Source organism: Pristiophorus japonicus, chromosome 12 (assembly GCF_044704955.1).
Source record: "Pristiophorus japonicus isolate sPriJap1 chromosome 12, sPriJap1.hap1, whole genome shotgun sequence".
NCBI classification, from domain to species: Eukaryota; Metazoa; Chordata; class Chondrichthyes; family Pristiophoridae; genus Pristiophorus; species Pristiophorus japonicus.
In genome coordinates this window covers 43,853,947-43,868,689 of record NC_091988.1, presented here as the reverse complement: position 1 = coordinate 43,868,689, position 14,743 = coordinate 43,853,947, and the positions used below count along the sequence as shown (strand labels likewise).

At 43.3% G+C, this 14,743-nt stretch overlaps 1 protein-coding gene across 1 annotated transcript in view; it reads left to right on the top strand.

The window, feature by feature from the left end:
- Positions 1 to 253: 253 nt before the first annotated feature.
- The window catches only part of syn2b (synapsin IIb), a 625,573-nt gene continuing 611,083 nt past the window's right edge, over positions 254 to 14,743 (top strand). Inside the window, exon 1 of the mRNA XM_070895371.1 lies at positions 254 to 888. Within this exon, the coding sequence (XP_070751472.1) occupies positions 593 to 888 (296 nt within the window). The 5' untranslated portion in view covers positions 254 to 592. The remainder of the gene's footprint in view (positions 889 to 14,743) is intronic.

The following is a 14,743-nucleotide window of genomic DNA, read 5'->3' as shown; positions in this document are numbered from 1 at the left end:
ATCTGTTTGCCTAGTGATCATTTGAAATGCCGGGAGAATGTATATGTTCATTCTTCATTACTCCCCGGCAGCTAAAAGGCAGGGCTGAAAAGTCAGAAAGAAATACAGGAAGTGAAAAGCCACAATGTAAGCAGTGTCCCACCTATCATCTGCATATTTATAGGGGGCATTCACTGGCTGCCATGTGACAATTCCATGCCGCCTATAACATTCAAGAGCACATCACTGGGAGCAATCTGGTTTGTGATAGAAGAGGCAGTTTGCATTTGACTGCTAATCAGCCAGTGGCCGTGTCTGAGCGGAGCTCCATCAAGGAAGGCAGAGGAGGGCACGGCAGAAAGAGCAAGGCACCGAATGTGACTACAATCTTACAGCAGCTGTGGCAGGGAGACATCAGCATATGAGCAGCTCCGATTCTCCAGCTGAGCACTCCACAGAGACAGAGATTTAAAACTATCACACAGGAGCTTGCTCATTACACAGCTTTGCCGGGGCTTCTGAAACTCCTCGCTCCACCTAACTGCTTGGCACCGAGCCCTTCCAGCTTTGTTCCTGTTTGGTCTTCAAGGTTCCACCGTCGGATTCAGCCCAAATGATGAACTTTCTGCGCCGAAGGCTTTCTGACAGCAGTTTTATTGCTAATTTGCCAAATGGATACATGACCGATCTGCAGCGGCCAGATCCCCCTCAGCCCCCTCCGCCAGTCTCCCCCACCCCAGAAAGGAGGCAGTCGAGCCAGTCTACCGGAAGCAGCTTCTTCAGCTCCATTTCAAATGCCGTCAAGCAAACTACGGCAGCTGCTGCGGCCGGATTAGCGGACCAAACATCCACTGGTGCTGCCAAGAAAGCCAAGATTCTCCTCATTGTTGATGAGCCTCACACCGACTGGTAGGTCTCCTGTGTATGCTCATACAGACAGCAAAGCAGAACTGTTCTTGCCATTAAGAGATCCATCACTGTTCCCTCCTAAGCAATAGGGTAAAATCACTCACTAAAATTATATTTTGGGAGAAATTGCTGCAAAATTCAGGTACACTGAAAAATACATGTGTGTATTTAAAATTCTGACACTAGGATTAATAAATGCTCTGTTCTGTCTTTAGACACTTGAAGGCAATGTAATAAATAGAAAGGCAGTTTTATGTTCTCGGTAAATGTATTTATTCCCTTTTATTTGAACACCACCGGGAACGGGAGAGATTGTGGTTTAATTGCTTCTCAGTGACAAGCAGCTTGTACTCACTGCTTTCCTTCTTTATATTAATTGGCACGGAGGAATACTCAAGAGGGAGGGTGGGGGGATATACCCAAAGTGCTGCTGTAACTCTCATGACTCTTTCTTACAATCTTGCACGCTGCACTGCAGAACAACTAGCCTGTGCTTTCCATATCTTGAGTCCTGTTTCCTCAACTGTCACAAATTTGTTTAATCTGTGTAATGAGCAGCAGTCATAATACACAAAAATAAACCCTTTTTTCAGTTTTGTGAGGACGTTAAATTTGTCTTTGCTATAACATGCTCCTAGATAACTACTAAATCGATACACAGCCTCTTCTATTTAACATACTTTGGCCCACCTAAGGTGGTGCAAATAATAACGTTTCATAGCTGGTAATGGTATTTCACCCCAAGGCCAAGATTCCCTTCTTCAGTATACATGAGCCTAATCAAGAACGATCAATGTGTAAGAAAAAATATTTCTTAGAAATGGTGTCTGGGCTGATGTTTCAGTGGCAAGGAAGCTACAAACACCTGTTTACTTTCAAAACCAAAAATATTTAAAAACAATATTCATGGTTAACCTACATCTTCTGAAATTGTGAAATTAAGTTAACATCATAATTATCCCTTTTACCGCATAATATCTAGTCATGCTTGCTTGACGGTAGCATTGTGTGTTTTTATTAAAGGAGATTGAAACACCTGTGGTGCAGCTGTTCTTTTCACTGTATTAGTCAGATTTCACTCCTGTTAATTATTTGGAATGTTTCTCTGCTGCTGTTCACCTCTCTGGTCAGAGATCTTTGTACCCCTTTACAGTATTTGAGTCAGTTGTGTTGCCATGACATCTCTTGCTGTGCTGTGAATTATGGGTAAGTTGCACCTGCACAGATGCTGTATAGCACCCACCCTTCCATGACATCATTTCCAAATAATTGAACTGATGTTCGAAGCAAACTGATAAGCCCTCAGTCTCGTTATTTAAATATAATTTGCGGTAGGAAAAGGATGTCATGACAACCCGAGTGTCAAGTAAATGAACAATTTGTTCTGGAGCTCTGCATTGTATGTATTCCTACAATAAGCAATTAAAGTAGTACAATTAGTCAGTCAATCATTAAATTAATAGAGATATGTAGTGGCTTTTGGAAGGGAAACTATTTTTTAGAGACAGTTCGCTTTCAAAAGGTTCTTTTTAACTGTATAATACTTTTAATATAGCACTGCAATATTAATTTTTAACAGCCTATTCTATGCTAAAAATAAATGGTGGCATTACTCTGAGCATAAAACATTAACGAACCTGACCATTTTCCTTTTAGACACAGATATTGATTGAATTTGAACCTGCCTTAAGAATTTTAATCAGGCTACAGAACTTTCAGAAAATCTTAATCAGACACTTTGGGATCCTATGGGGTTTTTTTGCTTTTCCTATTGCCTAGAAAATCAATATACTGTTGTTGTTGCTTGTTTTCCAAAGGGTATTAATCTGTACACAACCCTTTTATTCAAATATTTATTCTGCATGTTTATGTTTACTGTTGTTCCAGCATCAAATTAAATAGAGTATAATAGGTAACCTACTAGATCCCTCGCAGTGTTAATTTACAACCCATTAGAGGTCCTGTTTTATTAGGATTCATAATAAACTATTTGATATTCATTTCTTTCATAACAGAGTATAATTAATACCTCATCATTATAACACTGGACTTTGTGTCTGAATACAACTCATGAATATGCTGCAAGAATGCTATCATGGTTCACAAATTGTTGTAGAATATAGTAAACATAATTTATATCATGTTCCTGCTCACTGCAGCATGACAGGGTAGAATGAATGCATTTTGACTCAGGAATACTGACTTCTTCAATTACACAACAGAAGAAGTTGTTCTGATAAGAGCCCATTATACAAGATTATCACCAATTTATAAAAATGATTCATTTGAACTTAAAAGAGACAAAATTAACTTAAACTAACACTTAACAAGATAAATCAATATTAATTAAATGGCTATTTTTGAGTGATCAGGTGTGTCCACAATCCACAATCTGCTTTTGGTCCCCAAATTATAATTTACTGAATAACCTGTTACATTAAATATGAGAATGTGTTGCCTTGGATTCCCGTTTCCTTCTCCCAGATTGCTCAGTGGAATTGCCTTGTTCGGAAATTCATGAATGTTGCAGTTGTTTTCTTATGACATTACAAAGTTGCACAATAGTTGGATTTAAGCTTTTATGTCTTCATCATTCGCAGTCTAAGTCATGAAGTCTCCTTCACTTGTGAAGTAAAATATATGTATTTTTATTCATTCTTGGGATATGGGTGTCACTGGCAAGGTTGCCATTTATTACCCATCCCTGGTTGCCCTTGAGAAGATAATGGTGGGCCTTTTTCTTGAACCACTGCAGTCTGCATGGTAAAGGTATTCCCATAATGCAGTCAGGTAGGGATTTCCAGGATGTTGACCCAGTGACAATGAAAGAATGGCGATACATGTGCAAGTTGGGATGCTGAGTGATTTGCAGGGGAACTTGGAGATAATGGTGTCCTCATTCACCTGCTGCCCTTGTCCTTCTAGGTGGCGGAGATCATGGATTTGGGAGGTACTGCAAAGAAAACTTGGCAACATGCTGCTGTGCATCTTGTACATTATACACACTGCAACCATGATACTTCAGTGGTGGAGGGAGTGTATGTTTAAGCTGATGGATGGGGTGACTCATGCAGAGTGCTTTGTCTTGGATGTTGTTGAGCTTCTTGAGTGTTGTTAGAGCTGTACCAATTCAAGCAAGTAAGGAATATTCCTTCATATTCCTGACTTGTATCTTATAGATGTTGGAGAGGCTTTGGTGAGATACTCTATCCCTCTTGCAATAAAGGCCAACATTACTTGCTGTACCTGCATACTAACTTTTTGTGTTTCATGCACAAGGATCCCCAGGTTCCTCTGTATTGCAGCACTTTGTAATTTTTCTCCATTTAAATTATAATTTGCTTTTCTATTTTTTCTGCCAAAGTGGATAATCTCACATTTTCCCACATTACATTCCATCTGCCAAATTTTTGCCTACTCACTTAACCTGTCTATATCCTTTTGCAGATTATCTGTGTCCTCCTCACAATTTGCTTTCCCACCTATTTTTGTATCATCAGCAAACTTGGCTACATTATACTTGGTCCTTTCTTCCACGTCATTAATATAGATTGTAAATAGTTGAGACCCCAGCACCGATCTCTGTGGCACCCCACTAGTTACTGTTTGCCAACCGGAAAATGACCCATTTATCCTGACTCTCTGTTTTCTGTTAGCCAATCCTCTATCCATGCTAATATATTACCCCCAACCCCGTGAACTTTTATCTTGTGCATTAACTTTTTATGTGGCACCTTATCAATTGCCTTCTGGAAATCCAAATACACCACATCCACTGGTTCACCCTTATCCACCTTGCTCGTTACATCCTCAAAGAACTCCAGCAAATTTTTCAAACATGATTTCCCTTTCATAAAACCATACTGACTCTGCTAAATTGAATTATGCTTTTCCAAATGTTCTGCTACTGCTTCCTTAATAATGGACTCCAGCATTTTCCCAATGATAGATGTTAGGCTAACTGGTCTATAGTTTCCAGCTTTTTGTCTGGCTCCTTTTTTAAATAGGGACATTAAATTTGCGGTTTTCCAATCTGCTGGGATCTCCCCAGAATCCAGGGAATTTTGGTAGATTACAACCAATGCATCCACTATCTCTGCAGCCACTTCTTTTAAGACCCTATGATGTAAGTCATCAGGTCCAGGGGACTTGTCCGCCTTTAGTCCCATTATTTTATCGAGTACTACTTCTTTAGTGATAGTGAGTGTATAGCCCCTTGATTATCCACTATTGGGAGTTTTTACTGTCTTCTACTGTGAAAACCGATACAAAATATTTGTTCAACCTCTCAGCCATTTCACATGGAGTGAATTAGCTGGAGACTGGCATCTGTAATGGTAGGGACCTCAGAAAGACGCTGGGAAGAATCATCCATTTGGCATTTATGGCTGAAGAGGTTTGTGAAAGCTTGTGCCTTGCCTTTTGCACATACGTGCTGGGTTCTGCTAACATTGATGATGGGGATGTTCATGCCTCCTCTTATTAGTTACTTAATTGTACACCACCAAGATGTGGCAGGGCTGCAGAGTTTTGACCTGATCCATTGGTTGTGAAATCACTTAGCTCTATAGCTTGCTGCTTGCACTGTATAGCATTCATGTTGTCCTGGGTTGTATATTCACCGGGTTGGCACCTCATTTTCAGGTATGCCTGGTCTGGTCTTCTACACTCCTTATTGAACCTGGGTTGATTATATGGCTTGATGGTAATGGGGATGAGGGATATGCTGGGCCATAAGGGTACAGATTATGGTGGAATACAATTCTGCTGCTTCTGATGGCCCACATAACCTCATGGATGCCCAGCTTTGAGATATTCTTAATCTATCCTATGTAGAATGTTGGTAGTGCCACACAACTTGTAGGAGTTTGTCCTTGGTGTGAAAATGGGACCTGGTCTCCACAGGCCTATACAGTGGTCACTCCTACCAATACCACTATGGACAGACATGTCTGCAATGGATAGATTGGTGAGGACGAGATGAAGTAGGTTATTCCCTCGTGTTGATTCCCTCACAGTCTACCACAAGCCCAGTCTGGTAGCTATGTACTTCAGGACTCGATCAGATCAGTCAGTGGTGGTACTACCCAGCCACTCTTTGTGATGTACATTGAAGTCCTCCACCCAGACTATATTCTGTGCCCTTGCTATCCTCAGTGATTCCTCCAAATAGTGTTCAACATAGTAGAGTATTGATTCATCAGCAAGAGATTTCCTTGCTAATGTTTGACCTGATGCCATGAGACTCCACGGAGTCTGGAATCAATGTTGAGCACTTTTCAGGATCACTCCCACTCAACTGGTGGGTCTGTCCTGTCGATGGGCGAGAACGCACCCAGGGATGGTGATGGAGGTGTCTGGGATGTTGACTGATAGGTATGATTTTGTAAGTATGACTATGTCAGGCTGTTGCTTGACTATTCTATGGGATAGTTCTCCCAACTTCGGCATTATTCCCCAGATGTTAATGAGGATTTTGCAGGATCGACTGGGCTGGGTGTGCCTTCATCGTGCCCTAATTTGATGCCTATTTCTCATACTGTTCTCCATTGTTCATTATGTCTGCATTCAAAACATGGATACCTTTATGAAGCAACTCTTAGGGTAGAATTTTGTCTGACAATTATAATTGTGACACGCAATAAATAACCAATCAGCTAAAAAATTGGTGTTTGCAATGTATTACAATTATCCAGACTTAGCAAAAAAATGCAGCCTTCTGCCTCGCCACTGTATCTAACTCTTAAAGAATTATTGCATCTTAATAAACCACTTACAAACTTTGAAATTCAGATTATTTTCCTAATTCTGAAATTATGCATTACATGTAGATTGGTTTTCTGGCACCCTCCTTGGAACAGTAGGTCATTCAGCGCCTCGAGCCAGTTCTGCCTTTCAATTAGATCATGGCTGATCTATACCTCAACTGCATTTACATGCCTTTCCTCCAAATCCCTTGATACCCTAACCTAACAAAAATCCATCAACCTCAGCCCTGAAAATGTCAGTTGACTAATATCCAGATCCTTTTGAGGCAGTGAGTTTCAGATTTCTACTACGGTTTGTGACAAAAGTGCTTTCTGATTTAACGCCTAAATGACCTCACTCTAATTTTAAGATTATGCCCTCTTGTTCTGGATTCCCCCACTAAAGGAAACAGTTTCTCTGCATCTAGCTCATTGGATCCCTTAATCATTTTAAATACTCCAATCAGAACAACCCTCGACCGTTTAAACTGAAAGGAATACAGGCCAAGTTTATACAACCTATCCTGTCCTATCATAATTTGACCCTGTAAACCCTGGTATAATTCTGGTGAATTCTTTGCTGTAACCCCTCCAATATATCTTTCTTGAGGTTTGGGGCCCAAAACCGACGCAATGTTCCAGATTGGGTCTGAACAAAGTTCTGTACAACTGAAGCAGCACTTCCTCACTTTTGAATTCCAACCCCCATGAGATAAAGCCAACAGTCCATTAGTCTTTATGAAGGGGTGGCAAGGGAGCAGGTGTGATGACTACCTGAGAGATATCAACATGTGCCACATCTGCTGCACCACTGCCACTCACATGGGGCTGGGACACATCACTTCGACTGATCTGTGGGAGGGCAGACTTCAGGAGATGAGTGACTCCTGGAAAGCCTTTTCCACTTGCTCCACCAATCTCTCCAAGAGGGACATCTGTCTTTCCAAAGTAGAGCACAGGCTTAAGCCATAATCTGTCAGCTGATTGGGCCTTGCATTCCCTTTCAAGAGGCCACACTGGACATCCTTGCACATGAACGTCCATCATCATCATCATAGGCAGTACCCTTGAAATTGAGGAAGACTTGCTTTCACTCTTAAAAGTGAGTTCTCAGGTGGCTGTACAGTCCATTGTGGGAATTACAGTCTCTGTCATAGGTGGGACAGACAGTGGTTAAAGGAAAGGGTGGGTGGGGAGCCTGGTTTGCCACACGCTCCTTCTGCTGTCTGCGCTTGGTTTCTGCATGCTCTCGGCGAAGAGACTCGAGGTGCTCAGCACCCTCCCGGATGCTCCACTTTGGGTGGTCTTGGGCCAGGGATTCCCAGGTGCGGGTGGGGATGTTACACTTTATAAAGGAGGCTTTGAGGGTATCCCTGAAGCATTTCCTCTGCCCATCTGGGTCACACTTGCTGTGTAGGAGTTCCAAGTAGAGCACTTGCTTAGGGAGTCTCGTGTCGGGCATGTGGATGATGTGGAACTGGTCGAGTGTGGTCAATGCTTCGATGCTGGGGATGTTGGCCTGAGCGAATAGGGAAAGGTGATGCCACGGGCCTTTCCTAAACTCCAGGCTTGTACAATTCACTTCTTGTGTCTGTTTCCTCTTCTCACTCATTCCCACATAGGTATGCACACAGCCACACAAATATCACTCACTTAGTATCTTGGGAGCTTGGCTTAAAGATTTGTATAGAATCAGCATTTTAAAATTTGTCCTAATTCTATCATTTTAAATCTGGAAAAGTAGACTGACAGCAGTGTCAGTGACTCAGAACAAGCTTGCACCACCATTGGCACAGATAGACAGACACCAGAGGGTGCAATTGGTGAGTTTGAGAATGTAGCATCAGGTGAGTCACAGTGTGCAAATGAGATGGAATAAGGAGTGATAGCAGAGGAACAGAACCACAGTTACCATCAACAGGCCTTCTATTTTGGGAAATGCAACAGTGTCGTGACATTGGGCAACTGTGCCATTCTGCTGTTGCCATTCAGTGGCCATGCTGATTGATGCCTCATCACCTGTTTGACACCTGTGTTAGAAGCAAATCCTGAGGCTGATACTGCAGTTGATCCTCACAGGTATCCTTACAGCAGGTGACACAGCAGTGCAACAGGCTCTGTGCTTACCCAAACTCTGTGAGGTAGTTATGTTTTGCCATTGGCAAATCGATGTGTCAGGGCCTGCAGATACGGTTGGTGGGTTAATAGCAGGTGGGTGCAAACTGATCTTGCTGGTGTGCCTTCTTTCATCTTGACATAATGCAACTGAGGTGCTCTAAAAGCAATCTCCACCACCAATTTTATACTGTCTTCTCCATGTCTTCTTCTATAGACTCTGGATTAGTTTCTATGGATTGGAGGGTAGATAATATAACCACACTTTTCAATAAAGGAGGGAGAGAGAAAACAGGGAATTATAGACCGGTTAGCCTGACATCGGTAGTGGGGAAAATATTGGAATCAATTATTAAAGATGTAATAGCAGCGCATTTGGAAAGCAGTGACAGGATCGGTCCAAGTCAGCATGGATTTATGAAAGGGAAATCATACTTGACAAATCTTCTAGAATTTTTTGAGGATGTAACTAGTAGAGTGGACAAGGGAGAACCAGTGGATGTGGTGTATTTGGACTTTCAAAGGCTTTTGACAAGGTCCCACACAAGAGATTGGTGTGCAAAATTAAACACATGGTATTGGTGGTAATGTATTGATGTGGGTAGAGAACTAGTTGCAGACAGGAAGCAAAGAGTAGGAATAAACGGGTCCTTTTCAGAATGGCAGGCAGTGAATAGTGGGGTACCGCAAGGTTCAGTGTTGGGACCCCAGCTATTTACAATATACATTAATGATTTGGACGAAGGAATTGAACGTAATGTCTCCAAGTTTGCAGATGACACTAAGCTGGGTGGCAGTGTGAGCTGTGAAGAGGATGCTAAGAGGCTGCAGGATGACTTGGATAGGTTAGGTGAGTGGGCAAATGCATGGCAGATGCAGTATAATGTAGATAAATGTGAGGTTATCCACTTTGGTGGCAAAAACAGGGAGGCAAGAATATTATCTGTATGGTGACAGATTAGGAAAAGGGGAGGTGTAACGAGACCTGGGTGTCATGGTACATCAGTCATTGAAAGTTGTCATGCAGGTACAGCAGGCAGTTAAGAAAGCAAATGGCATGTTGGCCTTCATAGCAATTTGAGTATAGGAGCAGGGAGGTCTTACTGCAGTTGTACAGTGCCTTGGTGAGGCCACACCTTGAATATTGTGTACAGTTTTGGTCTCCTAATCTGAGGAAGGACATTCTTGCTATTGAGGGAGTACAGCGAAGGTTCACCAGACTGATTCCCGGGATGGCAGGATTGACATAGACTGGATCGACTAGGCTTATATTCACTGGAATTTAGAAGAATGAGAAGAAATCTCATAGAAACATATAAAATTCTGATGGGATTGGATAGGTTAGATGCAGGAAGAATGTTCCCGTTGTTGAAGTCCAGAACCAGGGGTCACAGTCTAAGGATAAGGGGTAAGCCATTTAGGACCGAGATGAGGAGAAACTTCTTCACTCAGAGAATTGTGAACCTATGGAATTCTTTACCACTGAAAGATGTTGAGACCAGTTCGTTAGATATATTCAAAAGGGAGTTAGATGTGGCCCTTACGGCTAAAGGGATCAAAGGGTATGGAGAGAAAGCAGGAATGAGGTACTGAAGTTGCATGATCAGCCATGATCATATTGAATGGTGGTGCAGGCTCGAAGGGCCGAGTGGCCTCCTCCTGCATCTATTTTCTATGTTTCTATGTTTCTATGAGAGATGCAATCAAGGGCCTAACACCTCAATGCCAAATTCAACCAAAACGGGCCTACAATAGCCTAACCAGCAATCCTTAAAGGATCGCTAGAGGCAGCTGATGTTTTTGTTTCTTTTACTTACCCTAATGTGGATCAAGGACGGGCAGAACTGCACCTCTTGGCTCCACACCAATACTGCAGGCCACTGCTTGCCTGCGCTCTTCCCACTCACTGTTCACCAATTTCCCCTCATTTATTGTTGTAGTAATAGCGAGCAAAATGAGGGTTTTTTAGAATTTGTGTCTACAATGACTTGATTTTAACGTATATTAATATGATGCTTAATGTTACAAAAATTATTCTTGCTACGTAATAAAACTACATGTTTCTCCTTCGAGATAATGCAGGTTGTAAATTTTGATCTACTCAATTCTACTTTAAAGGATCTATAACTTAGAAATAATATTACTGTATACCTCATTATAAAGGATTAAGCACGTGTTGCTCTGGAGCAGAACTGCTCTGTAAATCCTTGGGATTCAAATAACTTCAACAGTGCACTGTGACATTGACAATAAATCTTCATGTGCACTTGCAGTACCTTTGTCCCAGTTTAGTTCTCCTGATCGTTTCTGCTTTGTAATTTAATGGATTCTACCTACTGTTAATTAAATTGTGATCAGAATGGGATAACCTTTGGCAAAGCTGACACCATATTTAAACGCTGCATCGCGACTGTACAGGAAATGTGGCACTGTTTCAGTTCAATATGTCAACTAATCTTCCAAACCTGCATAATGCCCCCCTTGGGTTATACATTGATTAGTGAGTTAGGGTAAACAAATACTTCAGTGCTGATCCTTAAAATGTAATTAAATCAATTATAGTGATGTTCTCTTCCATGCAAATGTGGAACAATTATATATCTACATATATATATATGTATCTGTATATAAATTTAAATATTAACAAATGAGGGAATGTAACTCACTAAAGATAGACTATTTAGTGCAGTGGCTGATCACCTTTTCTCATAATGTACCTATCATACAGGGAATAGTGGTTGTCTGGGAGTAATTACAAGGTCAAATATTAACCCTAGGGTTCAGGTGGCAACACATACAATGAGAGCATTGATACAGTAGTTGCTAACCATTATCTGAACAGCAAAATCAGATTACAGCTTTGCGATCACTGGGGTAACTCTTATTGTTTTACATGATGGTTTTAGTCTGGTTTTGGCTTTGTTCCGTCATGTCTGCCAGTAGGGATCCTCCAGCTGGTGTGCTCGGGAGTTTGGGGATGATGTTGCTATGAGAAGATTAATAATCATGGTACGACTTCTGCAGTATATTGAGAAATACCCACTGGTACAATTTATACATACTTTTTTCAAAAGTCATCATCATCATAGACTGTCCCTCGGAATCAAGGAAGACTTGCTTCCACTCTTAACATGAGTTCTTAGGTGGCTGTACAGTCCAATACGAGGACCACAGTCTCTGTCACAGGTGGGACAGATTAGTCATTGAGGGAAGGGGTAGGTGGCACTGGTTTACCGCACGCTCTTTGCGCTTCCTGCGCTTGATTCCTGCATGCTCTCGGCGACGAGACTCGAAGTGCTCAGCGCCCTCCTGGATGCGCTTCCTCCACTTTGGCCAGGGTCTCCCAGGTGTCAGTGGGGATGTTGCACTTTACCAGGGTGGCTTTGAGGGTGTCCTTGTAACGTTTCCGCTGCCCACCTTTGGCTCATTTGCCGTGAAGGAGTTCCAAGTAGAGCGTTTGCTTTGGGAGTCTCATGTCTTGCATGAGAACTATGTGGCCTGCTCACCGGTGCTGATCAAGTGTGGTCAGTGCTTTGATACTGGGGATGTTGGCCTGGTCGAGGATCTGTCCTCCCAGGCTCTTGCGGAGACATCATTGGTGGTATTTCTCCAGCGACTTGAGGTGTCTACTGTACATGGTCCATGTAATTGCCGTGGATGTGACGTCACATGATTGAAGCACATTCAGACACTGTTTATTGATAATACAATAACACTGTTCAGTCCATTGACCTGAAATTGTGATTATGTCTAACGGTATGATATGCATATATTCTAATGAATATGGCTCTAGTCTATTTGGGGACAAGCTTCATGAATTGGGGACTCTTCCGGGGTCATTGTTTGCCCGGGGACACAGTACCTCATCCAGGGACTGTCCCCGGAAAACATGGACATATGGTCACCCTATTATAACACAGCTTCACTATATTATCAGGAATAAAATGGTTCCTTCATTATCATTCTCATCAGTCAGTTCTTCAAATGATGAAACAGTTTGTGAAATTTTTGTCACACCATGAAAATTATCCTCGGGGTGGAAACTTGTTTCGGCTCATTTTCAGGTCTGAAGTAGGGAGTGTGTGCCAGAAGCCAGAAGCCCGAGGCTCACCTGAATTTGGGTCTCGGGCTACATCGCTATATTACCGGTGAGCTGTGAACCGGGCCTGAGGCAGCTTGCTGGTTCTACAAGAACTAAATTGGGCTGGCTGCATCTCCGGCCACAGACCTCAGGTAGGTCTTGGAGAAGGGAGGAGCTGTCAGGTTGAAGGGGGCGATCGGGAGGGATGGTGATCGAGAAAGTACTGACAATGGTTGTTGGGACTGCTGTAAAGCTGAGAGGAGCACACCTGCTCCACATTCAGGTAAGTACTTTTAAAAATTTACCTTTTTGGTGGCGGGCTCCTGTGGCCTCTTTAAGGACTGCTGGTTAAGCCTCATGTAGACATGATTATCGTGAATGCAGCAGTTGATCTAGCTTAGCATGCTGGCTGCTTTCAAGGAAACCTCATTTCGAAAGAGGGCGTCAAACAGACTTCAGTCCCCCTATTTGTAACGTTTCCGCTGCCCAACGTTTGGCTCATTTGCCGTGAAGGAGCTCCAAGTAGAGCACTTGCTTTGGGAGTCTCGTGTCTGGCATGCAAACTATGTGGCCTGCCCAGCGGAGCTGATCGAGTGTGGTCAGTGCTTCAATGCTGGGGATGTTGGCCTGGACGAGGACGCTGATGTTGGTGCACCTGTCCTCCCAGGGGATTTGTAGGGTCTTGTGGAGACATCGATGGTGATATTTCTCCAGCGACTTGAGGTGTCTGCTGTACATGGTCCATGTCTCTGAGCCATACAGGAGGGCTGGTATTACTACAGCCCTGTAGACCATGAGCTTGGTGGCAGTTTTGAGGGCCTGGTCTTTAAACACTCTGTTCCTCAGGTGGCCGAAGGCACACTGGACATGGTGTTGGATCTCGTCGTCGATGCCTGCTCTTGTTGATAGGAGGCTCCCGAGATAGGGGAAGTGGTTCACGGTGTCCAGGGCCGCGCCGTGGATCTTGATGACTGGGGAGCAGTGCTGTGCAGTGAGGACAAGCTGGTTGAAGATCTTTGTCTTACGGAAATTTAGCATAAGGCCCATGCTTTCGTACACCTCAGTAAACACGTCGACTATGTCCTGGAGTTCAATCTCTGTATATGCGTAGACGCAGGCGTCATCTGCGTACTGTAGCTCGGCGACAGAGGTTGGGGTGGTCTTGGACCTGGCCTGGAGACAGCGCAGGTTGAACAGGTTCCCACTGGTTCTGTAGTTTAGTTCCACTTCAGCGAGGAGCTTGCTGACTGTGAGGTGGAGCATTGCGGCGAGAAAGATTGAGAAGAGAGTTGGGGTGATGACGCAGCCCTGTTTGACCCCGGTCTGGATTGGGTCTGTGATGGATCCGTTGGTAAGGATCATGGCTGCATGTTGTCGTGGAGCAGGCGGAGGATGGTGACGAACTTTTGGGGTCATCCGAAACGGAGGAGGACGCTCCATAGACCCTCGCGGGTGAAAGTGTCAATATAGAAATTCGGTGCAGGCCATTCGGCCCTTCGAGCCTGCACCGCCATTCAATAAGATCATGGCTGATCATTCAACCTCAGTACCCCTTTCCTGCTTTCTCTCCTTACCCCTTGATCCCTTTGGCCGTAAGGGCCATATCTAACTCCCTTTTGAATATATCTAACGAACTGGTCTCAACAACTTTCTGCGGTAGAGAATTCCACAGGTTAACCACTCTCTGAGTGAAGAAGTTTCTCCTCATCTCGGTCCTAAATGGCTTACCCCTTATTCTTAGACTGTGACCCCTGGTTCTGGAACTCCCCAGCAACAGGAACATTCTTCCTGCCTCTAACCTGTCCAATCCCGTCAGAATTTTAATATGTTTCTATGAGATCCCCTCTCATTCTTCTAAACTCCAGTGGATACAAGCCCAGTTGATCCAGTCTCTCCTCATATGTCCGTGTGC